The sequence below is a fragment of the Physeter macrocephalus genome, chromosome 19 (assembly GCF_002837175.3).
Source record: "Physeter macrocephalus isolate SW-GA chromosome 19, ASM283717v5, whole genome shotgun sequence".
Lineage (NCBI taxonomy): Eukaryota > Metazoa > Chordata > Mammalia > Artiodactyla > Physeteridae > Physeter > Physeter macrocephalus.
In genome coordinates, this window is record NC_041232.1 from 59,927,110 (window position 1) to 59,954,641 (window position 27,532).

At 46.9% G+C, this 27,532-nt stretch overlaps 1 protein-coding gene across 3 annotated transcripts in view; it reads left to right on the forward strand.

The window, feature by feature from the left end:
- The window catches only part of SLC14A2 (solute carrier family 14 member 2), a 57,649-nt gene that overhangs the window by 21,539 nt on the left and 8,578 nt on the right, over positions 1–27,532 (forward strand). Inside the window, exons 6-17 of one of the 3 annotated variants that reach the window (XM_007114998.2) lie at positions 1,768–1,915; positions 2,981–3,115; positions 4,666–4,715; positions 5,213–5,387; positions 6,526–6,538; positions 10,448–10,456; positions 20,629–20,747; positions 23,117–23,199; positions 24,289–24,448; positions 25,288–25,477; positions 25,797–25,925; positions 26,801–26,993. In XM_007114998.2, the coding sequence (XP_007115060.2) occupies positions 1,768–1,915; positions 2,981–3,115; positions 4,666–4,715; positions 5,213–5,387; positions 6,526–6,538; positions 10,448–10,456; positions 20,629–20,747; positions 23,117–23,199; positions 24,289–24,448; positions 25,288–25,477; positions 25,797–25,925; positions 26,801–26,993 (1,404 nt within the window). Of the gene's footprint in view, positions 1–1,767; positions 1,916–2,980; positions 3,116–4,665; positions 4,716–5,212; positions 5,388–6,525; positions 6,539–10,447; positions 10,457–20,624; positions 20,748–23,116; positions 23,200–23,761; positions 23,893–23,924; positions 24,449–25,287; positions 25,478–25,796; positions 25,926–26,800; positions 26,994–27,532 lie in introns of those variants that run through there. The other 2 variants (XM_007114997.2, XM_024132270.1) reach the window with 2 other exon arrangements.

Sequence of the window (27,532 nt, forward strand, 5' to 3'; positions counted from 1 at the left end):
GGACCAGGGCCACCATTCGCCAGGCTGAAATTTGGAACCCGGCAGAGCTTCATTCTAAACCCAGGCTTCACTCCAAAGCAGCTTGTCCCCTCATTCTTCTCATTCTTGCCTGCTTGGGCTTTAAACCTGGGTTCCCAGTTGGGAAGGTGGGAGTCGGATTCCCCACAGCATCCTGCATTCCTCAGATGGAGGGAAGTCATGGAATATTTACTGAGTAGATTTCCAACCTGTTCCCACTCTGAAGCTGAGGTCCCTGGACTGGTACAAAGGGTTTTCAGGTTTTCTTTAAATAAGACGGGGCCCCCCACCCTATGATTCCTTGCAGAAGTCTACAGACTCTGGCCCAAACAGTGCTTGGTGATTAAAAGGCCACCCATTCAGAAACAAGAATGGACATAGTTTAAAAGCTCTCTGGGACTCCTCAAATTCTCTAAAGAAATCAGACTGACTCCAGAATTAAGTCAAGTTGTTAAAAAGAACAAAATTTCATCAAAGGGAGAAATGCAATGCACTCCCAACATCTACAGTAGATTGTCTGTAGCTAATCCATTGGTCCCCAAGCTCTGTTGTACATTAGAGTCACCAGAGGCCCCAGCCATGCCTCCCGACCCGCCGCGCCAGTTAAAACAGAATGTCTGGGGAGGGGCCAGACATCAACATTTTTTGAAAAGACCTTTAGGTGATTCCAATGTACACAAAGTTTGGAAACCACTGAGCTAATCAACACATATTTATTAAGCACCTATTATGGGCCCAGGTAAAGGAGCCCTGTCCTGAAAAAGGTCATGTGAGCTGGTAATGGAGAAAGGAGATGGCAGAATCTTAAAGCTGGAAGATAGTCTGCTAGGACAGCCTCCCCATCTTACGGAGGAGGCCACCAAGAGCCCAGATGAGGAGGCGACATGCCAGCGGTTACACAATGACCTCCTGCAGAGCCCCCTAAAAGCTAGAGCTCTCGACTCCCAAGCAGTCATCTCCTGGCCCTGTCAATCTCCCTCCTTTCCTTTTTGCCCTCAAAGAACTTTTTGCCAAAGTGTGGGTGGTTCAGCTAGGGCAAAAAAAGGCAATCTGACATCACTGCCAAATCAATCATCTCCAATTCCAGCACCACCCAATGACTCTCAGGCCCAAGGATTTGGGGCTCCGTGCTGTTCTCCAGATGTTCCTCGTGCTACCTTTCTGCAATGCGAAGTGCTCCTTCAGAGCAGGAGAAGTGGCTTCTCCTCCTTCCCAGGGTCCCACCATCCCCCAGGTAGCACTGAATGTGAGGCAGCCACCAGTAGACTAGGGGTCAAGCTCAGAGGCTCTAGCCTGGGCTTGGCCACCATGAGCTGGGTGACCTTTGGTCAAATCAGTCATCAAAATGGCCTAGAATATTTCCAAAATTCCTGGAATATTTCTAGAATTTCAGAAGGTCTAGGGGAAATCCCCTAGTGCCTGAAACCCCCAGTGGCAGTCCAGGGAGGTATCCTCTGGTCCCCTCAAAGCAAAAGCCATGTGTCCCTCAGATGCACCTGTGTCCGGCCTCTGTGTTGGGGGACCTGCCCGGCTGTGCATGAGGGATGCTCAGATGCCTGCCAGGTGGTGGAGTGAGGAGTTATTTGTTCCAGTTTGTGCCCTCCCACGTTCTCCCACACACTGGAGGGCACAGCCATCCTTCCGTTCCACCCCATTACCCACCCGGGAATGGCTCACTCCTGGCCCTAGGGCCTGGTCCTTGCATTATCAGCCCACGCTCCAGTGACCTGGATTCTGTTGACTTTGCAGCTGCTACAAGCCATCCCCACTGGGGTCGGACAGGTGTATGGCTGCGACAATCCCTGGACAGGTGGCGTGTTCCTGGTGGCCCTGTTCATCTGCTCGCCACTCATCTGCTTGCATGCAGCCATTGGCTCAATCGTGGGGATGCTAGCAGGTAGGACAGGGCCCCCTCTCTGCAGGGATCATTTTCCTGGGGTCATTTTTCCCCAGCACACAGCAAATTGTCTAGACTTATCTTCACTGGAGTTTTTAAACACTGTCAGGGCTTGAGAATTATTTTTCCATTTCTCGATTCTCCAAAGGGAGCAGATTGCAGTAGCAGGATGTGTGGAGAGATGCAAAGGGACTGAGACGGGTTGGCTTGTAAACTGAGCCCCTGGGAGCTGAGGGGTGGGAGGAGGAGGGTAACCCAGTGTGGGGGGGGGGGCCAGTAGCAGACCAAGCGGAGGTATAAATGACCCAGCCCTTCGAAATTTTGACTAAGCTAAAAAGAAAACTTTTCTCAGAAATTGAATTGCCATTTGACAAATGTCATTGAATTTCTATATATGTGTATATATACACACTTATATATGTAACTGCAGACAGTAGAGTCAGAAATAGACGTCGGGCTCTTTAAGAATAGGAGCCTGTTGACTTATCGCAATATTTTTCAAAAACTTCTTGGAAGCACAACTTTAAAAAAAATTGTTTCATTTGGAAATAATTTCAAACTTATCAAAAATTATGAAAATAAAAATAGTCCAAGAGGCACCCACAAATTCTTTACCCAGATCACCTGCTGTTCACATCCTACCCCTTTTGCTGTCTCATTTCTCTATCTGTATATATAGATATAGCTATATCTGTATATACATAATGTCTCTCAACCAGTTGAAGTAGAACTTTTTCAATTGAACTCTTTCTTGCTAAAAATGCAGCTGCTCTGGCCAAAGGAGTGGGGAGGGCCTGGAGCCCCACCTCCTTGGCTTACCTAACTCACCATAGAAGTAGTCATACCTCTGAGTGAAATCTTTGAAAATCAGTGGAAACCACTGCTCTCCTCCCATTGTTGGTTTCCTAAGACTGGACACTATTTGTAGAGGCTCCTCTGATGAGCAGGGGTAGCAGGTGTGGGGGGAACGACGGAAGAGAGGCCACCTGAGACCTGGCACCAGCGTGGAGTGATCTTTGTGCTGTGACCCTGAATCAGCCAGAAATGCAACACCTTGTCCCACAGCCCTGACGGTGGCCACGCCCTTCAAGAGTATCTACCTGGGCCTCTGGAGCTACAACTGCGTCCTCTCCTGCATCGCCATCGGTGGCATGTTCTACGCCCTTACCTGGCAGACCCACCTGCTGGCCCTCGTCTGCGGTGGGTATCTGGGAAAGCTGGCAACCAAGTCATTCTGCTGTTCCTTGCCCTCCCCACCCCCCTGGTTATGTGACATCCATGGTAGCCGCTAATGAGTACTGTGCAGTAGTGATGGAAGGACTGTGGCTTGGGTCCTATCACTAGAGGGTTTAATGGTAGGGTCCCTAACAGCTGGGGGATTTGAGGCTCCTCCACTGTCAGATGGAGTCACCACCACTATTACTGCTACTATATGTACACAGTGCTTTAAATTTCACGAGGAAATCCCACATATGTTTCCTCGTGTGCTAGTGGCAGTGTTCCTGTCCTGAATAACTCTTCATTCAACCACTATTTGTAAGGCACCACTAAGTTCTAGGCCCTTGGCTAGGCATGGAAAATACAGAGGTGACCACATCCTCATGAAGCCATGGTCTAGCAGAGGAGAAATAATTGCACAATTATTCAGGCTAAGATATCTAAAAAGACTGTTGGAAAGATCCAGTGAGATGATGTATGTACCTGGGAGCACTGAGGTCCCAGAAAATGATAACATAGCACTAAGGAACCTTGATTTCCATAGAGTAAACAGAGAAGAGAAGAGAAATGGGCCACGGTCATTACACCTGCACCCCAGCACCATGCTCTGTAAAGGGCAGAATATCATCTAGAAGAGCTTTTCTTGTTTTTTCCCCACTTACGTGTGGGGACTGTAAATGACCTCCATGTCTCTAGTATCCTCCTCAGCATCCAGCACAAGGCTGGGCTTGGAGACAGTGGGCTCTGTAAATATTCACCAAGTCAAAAGTGCCAGGTATTTTGAGGTTCAGACTGTAACTGTCTTTGTCCTTCAGAGGAGTGGCAGATTCCTGTGGCTGGAACCATCTGCGAAGGCTTCAGGAGGAGGCTGGGGTTTATCTCAACACTTTCAGGGTGGGATTTAGATAGGCAAAGATGGGGGAAAACGTGTTCTGGACAGAGAAACAGAGCAAAGGTACAGCGGTAGAAGGAGCTTGTCCAGAGGCACCAGGGGTATGGATGAGCTCCCCTAACTGTCCAACTACTCTCATCTTATGGGTGAACCCAGATGCCTGGCTCAGGGACCCAATAAGGTCCAGCCGTGGTGGGACTTGATTAAGGTCCAACAGTATCACAGCAGCTCAGAATCTTGGACAGGAGGGACTTTATCCAGAGCTCACATAGTCTGACCACTCACCCCCCAGACAGATAATCATCCAGCTATCCAGCCTGTGCTAGACCATCACCAAGGTCAGTGTGGACTAGTGAAAGATGCTTGTTGACCCCTGACTCTATGCAAGGTCACCATGGAAGTGGGGATGGGATAAAGGGGTATGTAAGCTTTAATCTCTACCCTCAGAGAACACACAGCCTGATGGGAGATGGGTCACATCTGCCTGCAAAGATAACCAATAATGTCAGGCAAACATGCCAGATGTCAGGGTATGGTGCAAACACCAAAGCTGCTGGAGCCAGAGTGGAGCCCTGCTCTTGTTGGGGGCTGGGGGCGAGCCCTAGAAAGCTGACAACTGATGGTCCTTGTTTTTCCACAGCCCTGTTCTGTGCGTACATGGGAGCAGCCCTCTCCAACATAATGTCAGTGGTAAGTTTGGGGTCTCCTGACACTAGCCTAAAGTGCCCCTCCCCAGCCAGGGCTTCAGGACATTTGGAGTCTTGTGATTGTGTTCTGGTAGCTAGCACTCCATACAACACCCTTGTCAAGGTTTATCCAGGGTTTGTGCAGAGAAGGACTGGCAATAGCATACGTGTGCCTCTGAGGGTGTGTGTGTGTGTGTGTGTGTGTGTGTGTGTGTGTGTGTGAAAGAGAGAGTATTGTAACCAGCAGTGGAGAACATGGATGGACAGATGGAGGTACTCATGTTTGGCCGGATATGGGAGATCATCCCTCGGGGATTTTCAGCTCCATCATTAAAAGATTCTGATTGTGCCCAAAGGTACCAACACCTCAAATTCAAACCAACTACTCTGACATGATAAATCCAGAAACCAATGCCCCATCCTCAACCCCTACCGCAACCTTCTCCCCCAGGGTCCCTGGAACCTAGGAACATTTTCAGATGCCAGTGTTTTTGATTTCAGGTTGGTGTACCACCAGGCACCTGGCCCTTCTGCCTCTCGGCACTCACCTTCCTGCTCCTGATGACCAACAACCCGGCCATCTACAAGCTCCCACTCAGCAAAGTCACCTACCCAGAGGCCAACCGCATCTACTACCTGACAGTGAAAAGCAGTGAAGAAGAGAAGTCCCTCAGTGGTGATTAACCAAGTTACGGGCAGAAATGCTCTTTGCCTGGACCTGGGTCTGCTCTCTGTAATCTCAACTCTGGGTCAATCAGCTGCAGCACTCACTTTCTTTGCTTCTCTTTGTACCCGTGTGGAACCAAACACACCTGTAACTCCCTTTCCCTGGTGCTGATTTTCTCTTCCTGCCCAAATCACCTTAACTAACCATTGTGCATCGTTAGAGGCATGTGTTTTCAATGTCATTGGCTTAAAACAAAACCATTCTTTGTATTTAGTCTTTTGGAAAGGTGATTAAGAGATGGTCTTCTTGGCATGTTTAACTAAATAACAGATGCTGTGAAACTGAACTTGCTGTGGTTCCTGAGTGGGTGAAAATTTGGGGGATGCAGGCACCACGGTGCACGGAGCTAATGGCTGATGGGCACATACAGCTTTACATTAAAGAGAGGAATTTCACACAGGTAGTTTTAAAGTAAAAACAGGGACAGCTAGAGCACTGAAAGTGTCTAAATAGGGAGTCTTGAATGTTCAGGGGTCAAAGTAAAGGACGAGAGGGTATTCCATAGCAGGAAGGAATCAATAAGTTAGAATCCTATACGACTCATGATGAAGGATAAGCATTTCTCAGTGTAGGTCAAGCCAGCAACTTTGAGCAGGGAATTCAGTTGAGGAAAGTACCCGAGCTCAGTACGTGAGAGGCTGGGGAAATTGATTTCATTTTCCTGTCTGCTTGTGGGTGTTGGAAACTTTATGAGATTTATGATACTTTGAACAAATGGTTAGCCTTGAGTAGAAGAACAAAAATTATCCATGAATTTCATAATTTGCCTTCCCAGTTATAGGCATCAGCTTACATTCAATCTTTATTTATATATAGATCAGGGGTTGTCAACTTTTTCCCAGAAAGTGTCAAATAGTAAATATATTTGGCTCTGGAGGCTACACAGTCTCTTACAAACACTCAACTCTGTCATCATAGAGCAAAGCAGTCTTAGACAACATGTAAATGAATGATGGTAGCTGTGTTTCAATAAGACTTTATTAAGCAAGCAGCTAGATTTGGCCCACAAGCCATAGTTGGCTAGTCCCTGATGTAGATGATCAATATAGCAATGCTTAAGAGCTGGAGATCCAAATATAAGAGTTAGGAGCTGGTGGGAAGTGGGCAGACCCAAAGGACACCACCATGTTCTTTACACCAGATAAAGCCACAAGGCATTTACATGCTGGGTGATAGTGTGAAGATTCTTAGGAAATGGAGGGCACTCAAGAAACAGAGATCAGTGTGACCGGAAGCAGGAAAATCTGCCCTGAGCCTCTTTCAGAGACTGACAGGTCCAGTGATGAGCTCTAAGAGGCGCAGTTTTACACCGGGACTTCCTTCCACACACATGTCTGGGAACCACCCCTAAAGCTCACCCTTTCTGGCCCCTCTCGCTCTGTTTCCCCTCTGCCAGCAGGTGCACCACTACGAGAGGAAGAAGAAAACTCAGGCCCTTCAGTGCAGGCGTTTCTAGGCAGGAAGAGGAGGGGGGCTCTGGGATCTCAGGGTTAGAAGGGAGCATGCAGGCCAGGTTGCCCCACCATCCTGTGATGAGTGAACCCCTCCATATGGAGAATGAAGGCTTCTGGGGCTCAATCACCCAAAATGGAGGGAGACACCCCACCCCCACCCCGGCTTTTCTAACAAGAGATAGAACCAGAAACCCTACTTGTTCATTATGGGCAAATTGTCATAGGAAATCCCCTCTTCTCTCTGTTAAGCCCTTGAGAATCTCTACCCGAAGCACTGGATCTGAGGGGAACAGTCCTCTAACCATGCTTTCTATTGGATTTTCAGGAGAGGAAAATTATTTGGATATGAAAAATGCTTTCAGCTCAACTGGACAAGATTATCTCTCCCCCTCCCTTCTCTCCCCACACCACTTCATAGTTTGTCATTTACAAGGTACCACTTTGGTCACTGGTATCTGGGTTGTTTTTCCCTCCCAAGTTCACCCTTTAACCCCCACAGGAATTAAAAGTTAACTGTAATACAAGCTGCCAAACTCATTTGGAAAAAAATGGATAAAAGCTAAGTTATTCAGAAAAAGGAAAGAGTATGTCCAGCAAGTCTGGAAAAGCCACAGGACCCCAGAAACTCTATAATGCTCTGTGATCAAGATGGCCAGGTATATAAGTACAAATAGAAAGACACATTATCTGCTAGTGTGATGTAAGAAAGAACCGCCAGGGCCAAGTATTATTAATCACTGAATTCTTTTGCCAAGAGAAGTTGTACAGGAGTGATAAAATGTTTAAAAAAAAATCTTTGGGGGCTAAGAGGCCAAAAATTGATGGTAATTTTTCAAATTTGGTTAAACAACCTCCTTCTGGAGGTAGAACAAATCTCATTAAGCCAGGCTGGTGGGCAGAAGCGGCATCTCTCTCCTTCTCTATCTCTCTCTCTCTCTCTCTCTCTCTCTCTCTCTCTCTCTCTCTCTCGTATGGATGAGGGTGGGGCAGAAGTGAAAACCCCCACCCCTCTAAGAAAACTCTGCCCAGTGCAGGGCACTCTTCCCACAGGCCATAGACAGATGCCCAGATGTTCTCTGAAGTAGCCCAAATAGCCTTTCGGGACCTGAGAGCTAGCTCCCTGGAGTGATTTTGTCCCACCTTCACCAGAGCTTCGCCAACTACTGTCTCCTTGAATGAGTATGTCACGAGCCCTAACCTTACAGATTCTCACCACCAACATGGGGTTGCTTAGGAGCAGGCCCCCAGGAGGGAAGGAGAAGGGCTTCAGGGAGCACATCATAGCTGTTTTCCTACTATCACCCCAAACTACCAGCAGCAGCCCTTGGGTATACAAATGATAGTTGAACATAAGTATTTATGGATGAACAGAAATAAGCAGTCATTAAAGAGAGTAGGAACGTATGTGTGGGGTTGGGGAGGAGGGGGCTTTAGAGGAGGCACTGTCTTAAACTCTCTTTCCCCAACATACTCCTTTCTCCCTCTCTCCACCGTCTCTTCCCACTGACCTGGCCCATCTCACCCTCCCATTTTCATCTTCTCTCCTACAACACTGATGAGTTCTGCTATCACCGTGAAATAGTTTTGTTCTAGTTTTAGAACAAAAAATTCTATTTTTTGTTCTATTTTTGTGCTGTATTTTTAAATAGTCTTAAATCATCTCTCCTGTCTCTTCTATGATAATTGACATAATAAATTTTTTTACTTCTTCTTGGTCAAACTTGGAACTTTGCTAGGAAATAATCCATTTTCTTTAATTGTAAAATTTTGTTGCCATACTATTACTCATAATGTTCTCATGATAATTTCTATCTCTCCTGTTATCTGTTGCTTTGTCTCCTTTTTCATTTCTAATCTTATGTAATTTTGCTCTCTTTTGCTTAATCAGGCTTGTGAGGGGTTCATCCATTTTATTGGTTTTTTTCAAAGAAACAGTTTAGAATTTATTTGTCCTTTTCTACTCATTTTGGTTTTTTTTTTTTGTCTATGTCTTTTTCCCGTTTTCTCATGGTTTATTTAAATGGTTTTTTTTCTAATGTTTTAAAATTCATATAAAGTTCTTTTATTTTTGATCTTTCTCTTTTAACAACAAAGGCATTTTAAGGCTATTAATTTCCCTCTGAGTACAGCTTTAGCTGTGTACTGTAGGTTTTGGAATAAAGTATTCTACTTTCATCAGTTTTAAACAGTTCATAACTTTACTTTCTATTTCTCTTTGATGCAAGGATTATTTAAGAATGTGTTTTTTTAATTTCTAGCACTTTAAACTTTTTGATATTTTTTAACTTCTTATATCTAGTTTTATTGGATTATGAGCAAAGAGTATGGTCTGTTCAATCTCTATTTTAAAATGTTATGCATTTTTCTGTGTGGCCAAGTATTTGATTGATTTTGGACATACAAAATGCAGATTTTTTATTTGAAAGAAATACATATTAAATTCATTTATTAATTGCATCATTCAACTCTTCTATGCACTTATTTATTTTTTGTCTATGAATCTTAATTCTGAAGTGTTTATTAAAATTCAACTATAATTGTATAATTTTATTAAACTCTCTTTGTATTTCTGAAATATTTGTCTCATATATTTAGCAGCTACATTGTTTGGTGCCTATGGACTATGACTGTCATTGTTTCTTCTTAAATTTTATCTTTTACAAAGTACCCATTTTTATACTCATTAGTGCCTTTAACCAAATTCCAACTCAGCTGACATTTATGTTGCCATACTTACTTTCTTTCTGGTATTTTCTTTTTTTTTTTTTCTGGTATTTTCTTACCCCTTTATTCTTACCCGTTTATCATTTCCTTTTAACTTTATTATTTTTTAAAACTGTATTTCTGACTTCATTCACTCATTCATCCAGAAGATATTGTATGGGGAACTATTAATATGTTACTCAGGCCCCCTTGACAGCAAACCAGGAAAGAATCAGACCAGTTCCTGCCTTCAAGGAATTCACTTTATGGGGATTTGCCTGACCAGGTGATTAGTCTCACCTTGAGGTAAAGGTGAGGATGTCACCATAGACTACCTGTGCCACATAAGGTCACAGCACCAGTTTCATGATTTTGAGTGAATTATCTTGTCGGGTTAGTCTTCTGTTTAGGAAAAGTATCAAGCATGATGTTAAGGGTTTCAGGAAAATTTCTATGCCTCTTCTCCTCTTGTCCTCTATCTTGCCATTACCTGCTGTCCAAACATTCCCAGCCATCCCTTCATTTCAAGTCTTTGAACCTGTTAAAATGTAAACAGTCCTGGGAAGGTAACACAGTAAGCATGATCAATCACTTGCATCTTAGTTTGAAGGAGTCATTTCTGAGAATAGGTTGGACGAAAAAGGAGGGGAGAGTACAAAGGAAAAAATGGATAGCACATTCTGAGAGCATCTTTGGCTAGGGAGGGCATGCTGACATGGGGCCGGGCTGGGTGAATGAGGTCTGGAGGCCCCTTTGTTTCATCAGGAATGATGATGAAACTGTCGTATTCGGCTTGGAGAAGAAACGCCTGGGCCCATGACTGTCCGTAGTATGAGGTAACACATGTGGAAGAAGAAGTCAGTTTACTCAACAATACTTCAGAGCATGGAATAAGGACCACTACGTGGGAGTGATAAGCAAGCAGATATTGAATCAGTGGAGAGGGGTGCTTTTTCACAGTGGAAGTTGCCTGAAAACTGGTTGTCCTGTGAGACCCTGAGCTCAGGAATAGGGCTGGGGGCCTGTTGGAGATGCTTGCTTTGGGTGGGGGTAGACCAGCTGACAACTGCAGCCTCTCTTCCAACTCCAAGTTTCAGTGATTCTATAGCCCTGAGTTCCTACAGAAGAATAAGGAGGAGGTATCATTAAGGTGGCAAAAAGGTAAGAACATGGAGATAAGTATATCAAAAGTATACCATTGCTGCCTTTATAGCTTTTCCTAGAGCTTGACTAGTTAGACATTTGGTCAGTCTACCAAAATGCTCAACATGGCTGCTTGTGTGAATGCAAACTGAGGGGTCAGCATCACACAACTGTGCCTTGTCCTTGACTTTCTCCTCTTCATCACTCTCCCCTCTCCAGGGATTCTTCTTCTGGTCAACCCTCTAAGATCTGCCCATCAAAAAACTTAATCTTCCTGGCCTGCATCTGTGGCTACATCAAACCTGTGTGCCCCAGTTTGTTTGTGCTTCCTGTATGAGTCTGAGCTTTGTTTCCTCAGGTCATAAAGGCTGTGAGGGCCTGGGCACAATTATTACCTAAAACCAGCTAGGAGCTGGCAGTTTCAGTGTGGGTATGATTTCCACTCAATAAACCACAGTCTCACCTGACAACTTGAAAAGGTATTCACTTTTTAATGTGAGATTTTTCAACTTGCCTGGCTTTCCCTGCCTCTTGCCATTCAGAGAAGATAGAAGAATCCATAGAGAACACTTCTGTCCCTAATGGAACTAGAATTCCAAGGCCCCAAGGAGGGAGGCAGGGGGCATTGCTAGATAAGTCCTTATTCTCTGTGAACTGGTAAATAGGAGTTGCCAGCCCCTCCTACAGCCGCACAGGCTGCTGGAACAGAATGAAGTAAAGGAAGTAACTCTCCGGGGAACTTCTAGCTCGGCTTTCATTTATTCCACAGGAACTCTAGGCTTTTCCCCTGGAGGAATCTGACCTCCCCAAGTTTGGCTCCTGGAGGTCAATGCAGGCTCTTCCCCCTATGAAGTTGGAAATGCAAAGTTGAAGCCATGAGCATTATGAAGAAGACTTAGTTCTGAAGTAAATTCTGATGACCAAGCCCTCCAGGAGATAATCTGTACACATAGATTATCTTGGGGATACCCCAGAGTCTGAGCTGTGGCCTCTGGTAAGACCCTCAGGGGACAAGAGTCCACCTCAATCTTCTGCTTTCCAGGAGCACTCGACTGCCCCTCCCTAATCTAGTGTGCGTGACAGATACTCACCACACTTCTGAGTACACAGCTCCATTTGGCTCTTGGAACGTGTGAGAATTTCCTGGATGGCTCCTCCCTCCCGGGTGATCATTTCTTGTCTTTTCAAACTGGTTACACGTTGTACGTGGGTAGCATCTCCCTGTCACTTTTAGATGCTTAGGGGCTGGAGTGAACACACCACAGGAAGTTCAGGAGCCCTCAAGGAGAGGCTAGAGCAAGAGGTCAAGAGATGGGCCTCCAGAGCTGAGCCAAGAGGCCAGCCAGCTGGTGGGAAAAGGAATGTGTCCTCAGCAGACAGCCATGGGCCTTGAACTTGCAACACCAAAGGAAGGCCCCCTGTGCAGGAAGCTGACCTCTTGTCAGTTCCCCACCCCTCCCTGGAATGTGGGTCCCGCCTGGGCTCCTCCCCCACTCTTTTGTTTGCTTTCCTTCTTCATGAGGCCCTCCGTGAGCAGGACCCCTCCTCTGCAGTTCCAAAACACCTGGCCTGGTGAGAAGGGGGCCTTTGACGTCAGTGGGGAGTTTGTCTACTCAGGTGTAGCTAATATCCTCAGTGTGAGGTTCTGTTTCTGAACTTGGGTAGCCACCTCACACCCTGTCGCTGAGGGGGGTTGGGGGTATACATGTGCAGGGGTGGGGTATACAGCTGATGCTTGACGCATCATACTCACAAAGCCAAACAAAACATGTTTGGATTGGGCCTCATCCCCAGACTCCAGCCCACCAGAGCCCCGCCCCCCCAAAGGCCTCATGGGACTTGGGAGGGCCGCTTCCCTAATATATAGAGCTCAGAGTCCTTTCTGGATGCGGGGGTTAGGTCATGCCCTTCTTGCTCTGAGACAGCCCCCAGGACCCAGTCAGCAGAAGTCAGAAGGAGGAAAGGTCTAAAAATTTCCACAAAACCAGAAAGACAGCATCTAGTATTAGGCTGTGCAGAAATATCCATCAAGACGCTGATGGCAATACTTTTCCCCAGCCTGTGCCCTGCCTGTTGGTGGGGGAGTTAAGGGAGTTCATTGAGGTGGGAAGGCAAATTGGCACCCCAGGAGACAACACTTAGGTAATTGCTTTAAAGGCAGATACTGGAGCAGGAATTCTAAAGAGAGGAGTAACTGGGAGGTGATGCCTGAGGGAGGACAGGGAAGCTATTATCAGGCAGTCCAGGCTCTGGCCCTTTAAAGGAAACCTGCCTGATCAAACCAGTTTGGGGCAACCATGGTAGCCAAGCCAGTCTTCCTCGGGGAGTTTAGGAAGGTCGGAGAGTGAGCAAGCTGCAGGAAGAACGTTGTCTTTCCTCTCCCTCTTCCTCCATGGTACCATTCCTCAAGTGGAAGGTGTGCACAAGGCATAGGGTTAGGAAACACAAAGGGAATTTACAGAAAGCCAGTAAGAGGATGAGCTGCGGGATCTGGGAACTGAAGGGGTTCAGCTTTAGGGAGAAGTCCAGCGCCTGAGTTGAGGACCAGAGACGCCGCCCAATTGGAAAGAAGCTTCTTCCCAAATCCTGGTGGTCTAGATTCCTCCAGCTCTGTGCAGAAAATCAAAAAGAGCTCAGGTAAGAGGTCCTGGGGGAGAGAAATGAATCAGATAGAGCCCTAGCCAACTGGACCATCTATCTGACTTTTCAAAGGAAGGGAAAAAAGATAGGCCAATCTTTTTCCATTCCTTTCTTCTTCTGAGCTGCAGGAGGGCAATCCTGGGGTGGGGGACCTTATTAAGTACTCCAGAGAGAGTTCAGATCCTGGAAGCTTGAAGCTGGAAGGGCCCTTAAGTAGTTATAGTTCAAACCCTTTACTTTTAGATGAGGAAACCATGGCTTGTCCAGGAACCTGACCAGGTGATAAATGAGCCTGGACAAATGCCCAGGTGTTCTAACTCACAACCCTGAGCTCTTCTTGCTCATCTAGTGATGGATCCAAGTTAACCCATCAGCCCTCAAATCCCCTTACCACCTACTTGCCCACTGGATGAGGCTTCATATTATTTATCATCCTTTCCACAACTCTGTAACCCACAGCTCTGACATCAGTATGGTTCCCAGGGCAGCCCCTTGTTGAGCTGACTGTGGGATGCTAATGAGGTAGATTTGAAAACCTTCTTCGCAGGAGTCGTTCCTTACCTGCTGCTTCCAGGGTGGAGGCGCCTGGTCCAGGCTCCTTGGCCTCTCTCCTCAGGTCCTGTACCCCTTCCACAGACAAGCCAATAGAACTAGAGCATCTCAGGAACCGCAAATATCTTAACATCCCAGCTTAACAGCCCATCTCCTCAATGGCCCTCTCTTACATGGCCATCTTAGATTACTTTAGACATGTTGTGTGTAGCTACAGAAAGTGGATGTAGAAACTTCCAGAAGGAAACAGATAGCCATGCCATGAGGAACAACATTCCAGGACATTGAAGTTATCTGATCAGAGAATGGGATCTCCTCAAAAACCGGCCCCAAAGGATATGAGCCTTGGTGAACTTGCTGAAGTTAGGCCAACCTGTGAGTCTTGGAAAGCCCATGGCCAGGCCTCTGCCTGCTTTCACATACCCCTTCTCTCAGACTTGTATAACATCCACACCCTCATTTAAGGTTAGAGGGGAAAAATAAGTTTACTCTCAAGTGCCAACTGTGACTAACTGCTATTGGCTGTCTGGAGCTTTGTGTTAAGAAGGATTCTGAGGCTGTATTGAAACTTATTGGGAAAGAGTGCTATGATCAATTAGCTATGTTTGCCATTGGTAATGCAAAGAAAGGGTGGCAGGGAAGAGGCTATGGGGAAAGGGTGTATGGAAACATTGCCACAAGAGAAGAAGCTGGTATACAATGGCCCAGAATTTCCTTGGGCTTTCATTGGATGTCACAAATGCAATGGTACACAGGTGGGTTCTTTTTATTTGCTTTTGGTGACTTTTGTTACTCCTTTTAGAATATGATATACTTCATAATTTTTTTTTAAATTAAAAAGTCACAAGTCCATTGATATCATTTGCGAAGGCTCCAACTATCTGTAAACACCTACACTACATGAGAAAAGAATCAAAACCAGGATGTCAAAATCTAGCTCCATGACTAATTAGCTGTGTAGCCTCAAGGAAGCTACTTCTCTTTGGGCCTCAGTTTTCTTCTGCTAATGCCTAGATCTAAAGTTCACTTGGTTATCAAGGATTGATAATTTCAAGTAGTTTCATTTGATTGGAAAATTTTCATGTGCATTGTAACTATAAAAGTCCATCATGGCCCTAACTCCAAAAGATGGATCTAGGGTACCTTCTGCAAATAATGGAATGATCCATGTGGCCAGATAAGCCAAGGATGGCTTCATGGAGGAAGTAGAACATAAAGCAGACATTGAAGGGTGGATAGAAACTAGGCAAGAAGAGGCACAGAGGGCCAGAGATGAGGCACAGAGGATAAGGCCAGAATGTCAAGGCAGGGTGTGTGTTGGGCAGGGAAGGATGAGAAGGATGATGAAATCAGCTGCATTGTGGAATACCTGGAAAGTATGGCAGAGGAGTTTGAGCATTATTGTATTCTTGGCAATAGGGAGCCATGTAGATTGTTGAGTAACAGAGTCATGTAATGATATGGTCTAACAGTTGAAGCACAGGATGGATTGAAAGGAGGGAAACTGACAATGTAGACAGGTAATTCTGAGGTGTGAGCTCAGTGTAAATAGGGGAAGGAGAGTGAAAACTCACTCTAAAGGAAGGTCAGTCAGGTGTCACCCCAGTGACAGAATGGGCACTCTGACCTTTGTACTCTCTTCAGCCTCATTCATGAGGTTGTCATAAGACATCATGAGGTTAAATGAAGGACCAACTCATATATGCTAATTAATGTCTTCATGGCATGAGACAGAGACACCAAAGTCCCCCCAGTACTACAAGCCTTCATTTCCTCCTCTATGAGGGGGCGGGTACTGGGGGGGGACCGTATGAGAGGGTTGGACTGGATAATCTCTAAAGCCTTTTCCAATTCTAACGTTCGATGCCTCTGATAGTTTATAGAATGATCTTTGAAAAAGTCAACTAAACACAACTTCACAGAAAAAGATAGCACCTCATTTACCACCCACAGGTATCTATATCACACACACACATACACACACACAGAGTAGCCTTGAAAATTACACATCACAGTGCAAAGCTCAACTTCCACATGGGGAAACATATGCCCAAATTGTGGCCAAAGTGTTATCCTGTAGAACTGGGTGTAGGAAAATATCAAATTATATACTATTGTCACTTCAAAAAATCCTTCTGGCATAGTAGCTAGGAAATTGCCTCATGGTGTGTTGTTGTGTCTGCCACAGTAAGTTAGAGGAATAAGAGACCCAGTGATCTGGGGAGGGATGACAAAAGGGTCTTGATAGTAGGTTCCAGATCCTCTATATGTTGGGCATTGCTAGTGATAGATGGACAGTATTGGTCCACCTCCAGGAGACAGGAAAACCTGTTCAAAACCTGAGAAAGACAGCTTGTAGAAGGAGTATAGGTAAAGGCTTGAGTAAAGGTTGATTTTAGTAAAATAGACTAGATCATTTTTCCTCTTCTGAAAGATGTCATATATGGCTTGGGTTTGTTTTTTTCCCCTCAAAGAAATTGCAGTAAGCTTCAAACTTGTATTTGACAGGTGAGCTCTTCTGTAAAATGTTTTTTACCCATGATATTTGAACGGATGGCATTTTCTGTATGTTAGCAGTCAGTAGAGGTGTGGGTACTATGGGATACTACTCTCCAGAAAAAAAAAAAAAAGTGCTTCTGAACAAATCATATGGTCCATGACTATTCTTTCCTTCTCTGAGTCAATGGGAGGAAAGCATCACTGGACACTTGCCTGTTAAAACACAGGATGGTGGCAATCCTCAAGGGCAGGGACCGTGCTCCTGAAATGGTCCTGAACAGCCCCAGTGTGAAGCGACACACATTGGGACACTTAAAAGGCTTGTTAGAGAAGGAGGGAGCGGCAGTTCCTACACCAGGTGGGAAAGCCGAGGAGTTACTCAGCTGCTAAGGTTTACCTGCAGGTTCTCGAGGACAGAGCTTCTCAGCACATATGTAGCTGAGCCAAGAGAGCAAAGCCCTTGGTCCTCGAAGCAGACAGAGGGGGGCTGGTGTGGCCAGAGTCCTCAGGCCCAGGCCTTAAACACCATCATCTGTTTTCTGCATCATGCCACACAGTATTATTTTTATGTGTGCCATGATGCTGGGGGGCGGGGGAAAGGGGAAGCCGGAAAGAACTCCCCAGAGTAAGTTATTGTCAAAAAACAATTTGTTCTTGGGCTTCAGAACACCCAGCTGCCCTCTTCCAAGAAGCTTTGGGGTTTTCAACCACCTGGTGTAATCTCTTGTTAACAAAAACAAATCACATCAAGCAAGATCTCTGTCTTCAGTGGCCTGTTTTATTCTCTCTCATTAACTGGGTTCTTCTATCCACTCATGAAGGATTTCTGGGTTTCTGGTTGGTTGGTCATAGATGGCCAATCACTTTATCGCATCTATAAACTTCCCTTCTTTTCTCCAGGTACTGCTGGAGATAATCAGCTCTCGCCCTGAAACTTCTAAATCCTTACACAACTCAGCTATTACCATCATTAACCTATGAAAGACTCACTTTTATTTCAATATTTATCAAGCATTTAACATTTACAATCAGATATATTATTTTTTAATAGTTCATACCCCAAAATAGCCGATTGTTCATTTTACTATTCAGAAATTAAAGTGTGTAGGATAATTGTCCCTCATTAATGTATTCAACAAATACTTCTGAGTGCCTACAATAGGCCAGGCTCATGCTAGGTGCTGGAAGTGCCAAGATAAACCTCTGTAACCCAGGCTGTCAAGGGTCCCACCGTCCTGTGAAGGTGACAGACAGGAACATGAGGTAGGAGTGGGTGATGGTAGGTATAAAATGCCAGGCCTGCCCTGACTTAAGGACCCACCCTGCCCAGAGCACAAGCTGTTCCAGAGACATGGCCTCCCTGAGGAGATACTGATATGAGCGCTGCAAAATTATTTTCCCCAACATTTTGCAAGCATTAATTTCATCTTCATAACAATATGAGAACGAAATAGCAGGTACCCTCCAAAATATCTGTCATCATTCTATAGGTTGGGTTTGCAAGGTCAGCTCTATGGGGTCTGTATATCTCCTTCTGAGCGCCGTGCTTGCAATGAGGGAAACTGTAGATGAAATTACATGACTTTCAAAATGCCATGCAGAATGAGCGATGCTGGTTCCTGGCCAGTGTTATCGTTGTTTTCTTTTTTGCCCACCACACCAATGGAACATTTATTTCTAGAGCATTTGATAGATGTGTTCATGATATTTTTGAAATTGCCTTTATCCATTATGAAAGCCCTGAGAATCTGTCCCAAAGGTAGTGGTAAGTTTCTATCACCTTAGCTTTAAGTATTTTCACAGCCTCAGGAAATGTGTTACTTTCTCTCCAATCTTCCTTGTGGCATCCTTCCCACCTGTCGTCCTCACCGCTTGGCCGGCACATCTGGAGGGGCCATCGCCCTCCCTGGGTGGTTGGTCTACAGCTCAGCACTCCCGTCCTGCCCACGGGAGGTCCAGGAGCAACACTATGTCCGACCACATTTGGGTCTACCTCCCCAATCACCCCAAATAAGAAAAAAAAATGTGTTCAAGGAAAAGAAAGATACTCTTCATTTCTCTTTCTGTGGCTGGGACATCGATTCTGGGAACACATAGTACTGTGGACCCTGCCCCACTTTCCTGGGCTCTGAGCAAGCAGCACAATCTAAGTGCTGAAAGCGAAGGGCCAGGGCAGGAAACGGGAACCAGGTCTTCTGCGGCCATCTGTAGAGCAGCGAACTGGGAGTCTGGAGACCTGGGTGCAGCTCCTGGCTGTGCCATAATTAATAAACTATGTGACTTGGGTGGGGGGAGGTGATTTCTCTGGACATGGGAGGTAGACTGTGATCTTGAAGATCCATGCAATTCTGAACCTATGATGCTAAGGTCAAAATATGGCTCTGCGCAGGGCGTGGCTAGGGTGGCTGACTCTTGGCACGTGAGGAATGAGAAGCATTGGGCCCGCAGAGGTGCCCTTCCAGCCTGGGAGGTGTACACTGTGGACTGGCTATGGGAGAATGCCCTGCTTTGCCAGATGATGCAATAATACCCCCTTGGTCCTCACCCCCCCTGCCCAGAACCTCTCTGCAGAGGTGCCCTAGGGCAGGCTGACATTCCACGTGTGTCTTAAGCACAGGGTCAAGGGGGCTTTTCCAGCCTCTGGAGTTATGGCTCCATGGTGACCCACGTGCAGGGAGATGAGTGAAACAGGAGATTTTTTCCCATCCCGAGCCTAGAGGGAAGGGACACGGTCACATGTGTGACCTTTCAGTCTGAGAGTATAGACAGAATACCTTCCTTGCTCACACATGTCCCACATACTCCGGTTGTTGGTCCTGCTATATTCTCAGCTTTGCTAAAGTTGTTTCTACATGACCAGTGTGAACTAGACCAGTTTTTTCAAACTTTAATGTGCACACAAGTCAGCTGGAGATCTCGTTTAAAAAAACTTATTCCAATTCAGTGGGTCTGAGATGGGACCTGAGAGTCTGCATTTCTAACAAGCTCCCTTGGATGTCCGTGAAGCTGGTCCACAAACCAGACCCTGAGCAGCAAAGCTGCAGAGAAAAGGACTGAGGGCTGAGAGCCACATGGCTCACTGTTTGTAGGATGCTTCAGAAATCATCTGAGCCTCAATTTTCCATCTTTTGGTGATAACAATGCACAAGTGAGATAACTTACAAAAGTGTGCAAATGTAGTAACAGTGTGAAAGCTCTCCACTATTCCAGGCAGCCACTTGATCATCTAACTCTAGACTTCACTGGAACCACAAGCAGAAAGTGTCAGAAGTGCCTATCTCGGGGACCACCACATACTCCAATTAGTCAGTGTGGGATGGGCGTAGTAGGGTTTGGGGCACGCATCATAACAAGCCGTCAGGTGACCTGACACTGTCAATTCCCAGACCAAATTTGAGAAACCCTGTCCCAAGTGATAAGCTACTCTGTTCTCCACAAGGGTAGAAATGTTTCTTGTAGCTGATTGCAGCTTCTTAGCTCCCCACAGAGCAAACCAATGTGCACAGAAACCACCTGGGGAATCTTGTTGAACTGTAGATTCTGATTCCATCAGTCTGGGTAGAAACTGAGATTCTACATTTCTAACGAGCTCCCAGAGGAGGCCGGTGCTGCTGGTCCAGGGACCACACTTTGAGTAGCAAGACCCTAGATGAGAAGTTCTCAGCCTAAACTGCACATTAGGGCCACCTCCTAAAACATCTTGGGCATTAAAAACTCCGATTTTTAAAATTGGTCTGGGGTAGGGGTCAGGCATTTTTTTAAGCACCCAGGTGATTCTGATGTGCAGCGAGCACTGAGGACCCACACACGCAAACTCCCTACCGCAGGCAGAGGCCAGGGCACCGGCTGAAGGACGGGAACGGGCGATCGGCTCGGGTCCACCATCCACGCCAGTCCGAGGCCGAGTGAAGCAGGTCTTAGAGCAGTGCATTACTGGGGAAACAAGGCAGGCTGGCCCATCCTTATCTTGACACTGATAGGTGTCTGGGATGCAGTTTCTGTGAGGAAAGGAAGTGGAAGTTTCATCGGGAAGAATGGAAAAGGGATTTTTCCGCAGATACTGGTGCAATCACTACTGCAGCTCAGACCACAGTGCTCCTCTGGTTCTGCACGTGATTTCCCTGCACTCTCTGCTTGCCTCTCGGGGGGTGGTCCAGGGTGGGACACTGACCTGTCTTGTTTTGCCCCCGGCCAGGCAGCGCTGGGGGGCAGCCGCCCACGACGAGCCCAAAGGCAGATGAGGGCTCGGAGGCTGTGCACCCCAAGCCCAGGAACGTGTTCCACATCGAGTGGTCATCCATTCGCAGGAGGAGCAAAGGTGTGCGCTTCCCAACCCCCCCCACCCCGACCCCGCTCCCGGGTCCTTGATCTGCTCACCTCTAAAATGGGGTCCATGGCAACACCTCCAACACAAGGCAGTGGGGAAAGCCACAAGCGTGAGGTTCAGTCTCATCACCCCCGACCTCTGACCACAGCCACGGGTTCCAGGGTCTAGACGCCCCTGGTCGGGGAGACTGGAGCCATGCCAAGCAGCTGACTGTCAGTCTAGGCCAGGAGGTTGCAAACTTCACTGCACATTGGAACCACCTGCATCTCATTCCCGGAAGTGCTAATCCAATTCACCCGGGAAGCAGCCTGTGTGGCCGAAGGAGCTTTAAAAGCTCTCCATGAGGGAGTTCCCTGGTGGCCTAATGGTTAGGATTCAGCCCGTTCACTGCAGAGGCCTGGGTTTGATCCCTGGTCAGGGAACCATCCCATATGCCGTGCAGCACAGCCAAAATACAAAAAATAAAATAAAAATAAATAAAACTTTGCACTTTTAAAATGACCCAAAAAAAGCTCTCCGTGAGATTCTAATGTGCTGCCAAGTCACAACCACTGACCCTGATGCTACGGGTCCTGATGCTGATGCTGGTCCTGATGCTAGACAGATGTCCAGGCAAGGGGACAGATGGAGAGCCCTGGAGGGGAGGGGCTCCCAAAGGCCAAGAGGAGGGTCCGGAGGGCAGCCAAAGCGGGGAAGCCAGAAACTTGAATTTGGACGCTGAGGACATGTTGTCTCAAACAGGGAAGAGCTGGCAGTGGGGGAGGGGTGTGGGGTCAAGTGGGGGTCTCCCCAGTCACATGCATGGTGGGAGCAGCGTCATGAAGACCCAGGGCAGAGGGGCAATCTAACTTTGCCCTCCAGAGAAGGGAGGCGACCTGCCCAGGGTCACACAGCTGGTGAGGGCATGGCAGGGATAAACCTGATTCCTGGGTTAGCGTCCTTCTACAGTATCACATGCTTCCCAGAAGCATATGACTTTCTTGCCCCAGTTTGTCTGAGCCTCCTTGTTTTATACCCAAAGTAGCCAGACAGAGAAATGGCCTGGGGTCGTCTGGGAAAACCTCATACACTGGGGAGAGGGCACTGAAGTAAATCAAGGACCCCTTTAGCCCAGGAGTTTGTGTTTGACAGAGGCCCCAGGGCATCCTCAGGAAGAAAGCATAGTTTGCCTCAAAAAGTTAACAATCTCCCTGCAAACATATTCTTAGGATAGTGGTTGGGGGCTGGGGTGAAAGAGGGCCTAGCAGAGAGCCCCACGCAAAGGAGCCTGGGAGGCGGGTTAGCGGAAGCTGCTGAAGAGCTGGCGCTTCAGACAGAAGCAGAGAATCCATCAGGATATCAAACCCACTAGCCTCAGAGTCTAGAGTCATCCTCTTTGCTTCCTACTCTTCCTTTCAAACTTCCTTAATTTTTTTCTCTTGCATAGTGTAACTTCCCAACCACACTGGAATTTGCAGTCCCTGCTCCTTCAGATGGGGGAGCACAGAGCCATTGACGTATCTCTTCTAATGTTTAGGTGCCCTGAAATCTCATGAATGCAGACAGAACGGCCAACTGTCTGAAGATACAGGGCATTCTGAGCCCAGACGGCCATTCTCACACTTGACCACAAGAGGGCACCAGAGCATAAACAGCAAAACTTCCAAGGGCCTTCTTTCATGATACTTAAAACCTTTCTGAAATTACTCACCTTTACAAATAAATTATCTTGTAATAATGAAAAATACATTCAGAGCCACTTAATAACAGTTTTCTAGAATTACAAGGACATGCCAAAATCTGTTTCAAAAGACAACATGGATGTCACTTGTCTTAATCCAACAAGAAGCTGCTGCTAAAATACCGAAAATTCTAAGACATACATCCTAAAAATGCCAAAACAGCTGAGGTCATCCAGCTGGAAAGAGTTGTAGTAGAATTTGAACACAGACCTCGTATGGTTCAGTCAGCTTAATGCTTTATGAGCAATAATGCCTCATAAATACCAATCTTCGTGTTCATGTGGGAAAAGAACCCTGGGTTCAGGGCTCACAGACGGCTTTGTTTCCTCACCTAAAAAATAGGGGAGTTGAACAAGATCAGAACCTCTTAACTAAAAGTCAGCTGAGTCTCTGAATTCCCTAAATTCTTGTAAAATGTCCAATTTACATGAAGATGTGCATTTTTTCCCCGAAGAGCTTTGCCCGATTGGGTGTGTGCAGTGGAAGAGGAGGGTGTCCTCCTGCCCCAGGCGCAGAGGCTGGGGCATCCTCACTGGGGTAGAAAGTGCTGAGTATTCCAACTTGAGCCTTGCAGGAAATTTGCTGCTAAGATGCCAGGGTAGAGGTCCTAACGGATGATGTTCTCCCTGCCAACTCCAGTATTTGGAAAAGGTGAACACCAGGAAAGGCGCACCAAAGACCCTTCTCCCCACCGATACCGGAAGCCCACGGTCGAGGTGCTGGTGAGTAAAGAGTGGCCCGAATCAGGGGCAGCGCCCACATCACAGAGTCCGCAGCAAGGTAGAGAGCTGAGGTCCAGAAAAGACGTCCTCTGATTTAGGCAAACTTTTCTTGAGTTCATATTTCCAGAAACATAATTATGTGAGATAAAAATGTCTACTTTTCAGTTTACTTTATAAAGTTTCATGTTTCTTTTATGTTAATTATTTCTTATCCATCTTCCTCTGAATCCAGCATTCAAGCATTTAGGAAATAAGCTGGTGCCAATTTTCAAAACAGAACATTTACTTGTTTAATTTTATGGACAGTTAAATTTTAAAGACTAGACATGCTGGGGTGGGAGGGGATACTTCCTTCTGGAAAGAGTATGGTACAGTAGAAGTAATATTTGTTTTAAAAAAAAGAATCTAAAAATCTGTGGGTAAATCTAAATTCTATCATTTGACCTTGACCTTTACAAATGAGAACCTCTCCATCCATGCCTGAGACCTCATCCACAGAATGAGGATAACGATATTGTCTTGTTATACTACAGTCATGGGGGATTGGTTCCAGGACCCCCCCATGGGTACCAAAATCTGTGGATGCTCAAATCCTTTACATAAAATGGCATAGTATTTGCGTATAACCTACGCACATCCTCTGGAATACTTTAAATCATCTCTAGATTACTTACAATACCTAATACAATGTAAATGCTATGTAAATAGTTGTAAGTACAATGTAAATGCTATGTAAATAGTTGTAAGTACAATGTAAATGCTATGTAAAAAGTTTCCAGTGTGCAGCAAATTCAAGTTTTGCTTTATGGAACTTTCTGGAAAATTTTTTTTGAATATTTTTAACCCGAAGTTAGCTGCATCCACGGATGATACAGATGGCTGACTGTGCAAGGCTGTTGCCCATATTAAATGAGGTAAAAGATCAAACAAACAAAAGATATTCTGGTCTACAGAAACAAAAATGATTAAATAGCAATTTCACTAAATACCAAGTGAAAATCTTAGCTTGTCCCCAAGCAAGCAAGTCACTCCTCAGTGTGAGAGGCTCAGAATGTGGGAGCTTCTTGCCCGTCTCTTGTCCCTGGACAGGATCTGGACACCATGGAGGAGAGCTCCGAGATAAAGGTAGAAACAGGCATCTCCAAGACTTCCTGGATTCAGAGTTCCCTGGCCGCCATTGGGAAGAGGGTCCGCAAAGCCCTCGGGTACATCACAGGAGAGATGAAGGAGTGCGGAGACGGACTTAAAGGTAAAGGTTCCGTGAGAGCAGCCCCTGCTTCTATCCCTAAAAACGTCCCCTCTGGTCGTCCTGCAGGAAACACGCTGCACAGATCTCTGTAGATGAGACTGAGTCCCATTTCCATGGATAGGATAGGACAGAATAGGATAGGATAGGATAGGATAGGATAGGATAGGATAGGGTAGGGTAGGGTAGGGTAGGGTAGGATAGGAGTTTCACTCTTATGACAGACACGCAGTCTCTCAGGATGTAAATGCCAATACATGTAGGTGTGCAAGCTCTCAGTTCTGAACATAACAATCATGAGCCTTCAAATATCCCCTCAGAATGTCACATTGCACACAACATTGCAAAGCAACGATACTCCAATAAAAATTTTTTTTAAAAAAGAATGTCACATTGTAGGACTGGGATTCTAGAGCCAGCATTCTAGAAAAATGCCTGCCCTAGAGATGGATCATGGGAGAGCCGTGTCTACTATTCCAATAGGTTCCCGTTAGCAATCCTCCAGACCTCAGGCCATGGGTTTGATGCCTGCTGGGCTGCAAGAGTTTTCTTTCTGGATCCCTCCTCTTGAAAATTCACGCCACTCTCACGGGGGCACAGGTCGCACAGGGTACCCACTGCCTGAATGACAACCTAAAGACAGCTCTCAGTGGGTCTGAAGGGTTTTCTGGGCAGTCAGATGCCCCCTCAGGTTCTTGGTTTACCCTCCTCTGTGGCAGGTGACAGGAGGGAGCTGAACCCACCTTGGATGCCCAGCTTCCCTCACCCCCTCGTCCTCTGGGGCCTCGCCTAGAGCTGTAACAGCTGAGCCTTGACTGACTCCTTGACTGGTTCCATTTCAGACAAATCCCCAGTGTTTCAGTTCCTCGACTGGGCCCTCCGGGGCACATCCCAGGTGATGTTTGTGAACAATCCTCTCAGTGGCATCCTCATCGTCCTCGGCCTCTTCATCCAGAACCCCTGGTGGGCCATCTCGGGCTGCCTGGGCACCGTGGTGTCCACCCTGACAGCCCTCATCCTGAGTCAAGACAAGTAAGTCCAAGGAAACCCAGGGTCCAGGCCTGAGACCACAGGTAGCTCCCCGTGGGGACATTCACCAGCCTCCCATCCTCACTGCCTGGCTCCCGGCTCAGAAACCCCTCCAAACAAGGTCACTAATAACTCAAAACAACCATTCCCTGGTTACTTTTCACAACCACACATTGTCTAGGGGACTGTGAAGGGTTGATGGTTTGAAGGGGTGTGTGGTCAGGCTCTAGCTGAGCAAAGCCTGACACAGAAGGAAAATCAAGGAGGCAGTGCCCTGCGTCAGGCCTCGGGGAACCCCTTCTTCACCAGCCCTCCCCCACAGGTCCGCCATCGCAGCCGGACTTCACGGCTACAACGGGGTGCTGGTGGGGCTGCTGATGGCTGTGTTCTCGGACAAAGGCGACTATTACTGGTGGCTTCTATTCCCCGTCATCGTGATGTCCGTGTCTTGGTAAGTTTGCTTCTGAGGCTGTGGGTGTAGATCAAGGGCTGCCAGCCTTTCTACCCCAACTCCGTGACTGTCTGTCTAAACTGGAGTTTAAAGCAGCATTTCCTTAGCTTGCACATCAGAAACAGCCGCTAGAAATAATTACTGACGTTATACAGCAACAGCACCACTGTGCCAGGTGATCTGTACACAGTGTCTCATTACATACCCTCCTTTACTCTTCATTTTTGTAAGATCTAAAAGAGCCCCTGGTCCTACCCCGGCAGAGCACAGGGAAGAGAACTGAGGCCCACAGAGGTTAAGAGCCATACTGCGGGGTCCTGTCAGTGTCTGGAAATCTTCCCGTCCCTCCTGCTTCCCCAGTGCTGCCCTGTCCTTGGGCACCCTGACCAGACGGGGACAACCTCCCAGTGTGGGCTGCAGGCCCAGCCCTGCGCAGAGCCCTCCAGGTCCTCCCTCACCTGCAGAAATCACAGGGCACCCCGGCCAGGAGTGCTCTCAGCTCCTCAGCAAACATTTGTTGAATGATGGAATGAATGTGATTCCCTTCACCATCAGTCCCTTCTCCAGCCGGTGCTCTCTCCTCATGCCTGCGGAGGGAGCCATGCGGCTCTTCAGGGAAGTTCTGTGACTCCCTGCCTTAGGACCTCCCCTGAAAGCCCTCCTTCTGAGGCTGAGTCTGGGCATCCACCCCTTTGCTGTGCAGGGCCAGAGGAAGGAGGTCCAGGGGAGGAGCTGCCGAGGGCCAGTCAGGCTAGGAGAGGGAGCCAGCCAGCTGCTTTTCCCTGGGAAGGCACAGGGGGCCCCCTAAACCCACTCAGTCTAGTGTCAGGGCCAGGGGGCGTCTTGAACAGCATCTCCTGTGCTTCTGCCCTCAGCCCCATCCTCTCCAGCGCCCTGGGCACCATCTTCAGCAAGTGGGACCTCCCGGTCTTCACGCTGCCCTTTAACATCGCAGTGACCCTGTACCTGGCGGCCACGGGCCACTACAACCTCTTCTTCCCCACGAAGCTGCTGCAGCCCTCCTCCTCCATGCCCAATATCACCTGGTCAGAGGTCCAAGTGCCCTTGGTAGGTATCGTGGAATGTGGAAAGGCAGCGTCTGTCCAAACTCAGTGTTAAAGTGGCATTTACTTATTTTGCATGTCAGAAACATCCATGAGTCACAACTATTACCAATTATGCAGTGCGAGACACTCTATCTACCTCAATATCTCATTAGCCACCAGCTTTTTCTTTCCTCTTTTTAAGAGCTAAAAAGGCCATTGTTGGCCACACACTGTCCTATCATAGCACAGGGGGAGAGAGAGACTAAGGCCAGGTTAAGAGACTGCCTGAGGTCACATGGTTAATCAGTGAGGAGCAAAGTCAGGACTAGAACTCCCGCCTCCTGACTCCTAGACTTGGGCTCTTTTATCTTTTTTTTTTAAAGCCTTTTTTTTTTTAACATCTTTATTGGTATATAATTGCTTTACAGTGGTGTGTGAGTTTCTGCTTTACAACAAAGTGAATCAGTTATACATATACATATGTTCCCATATCTCTTCCCTCTTGCATCTCCCTCCCTCCCACCCTCCCTATCCCACCCCTCTAGGTGGTCACAAACCACC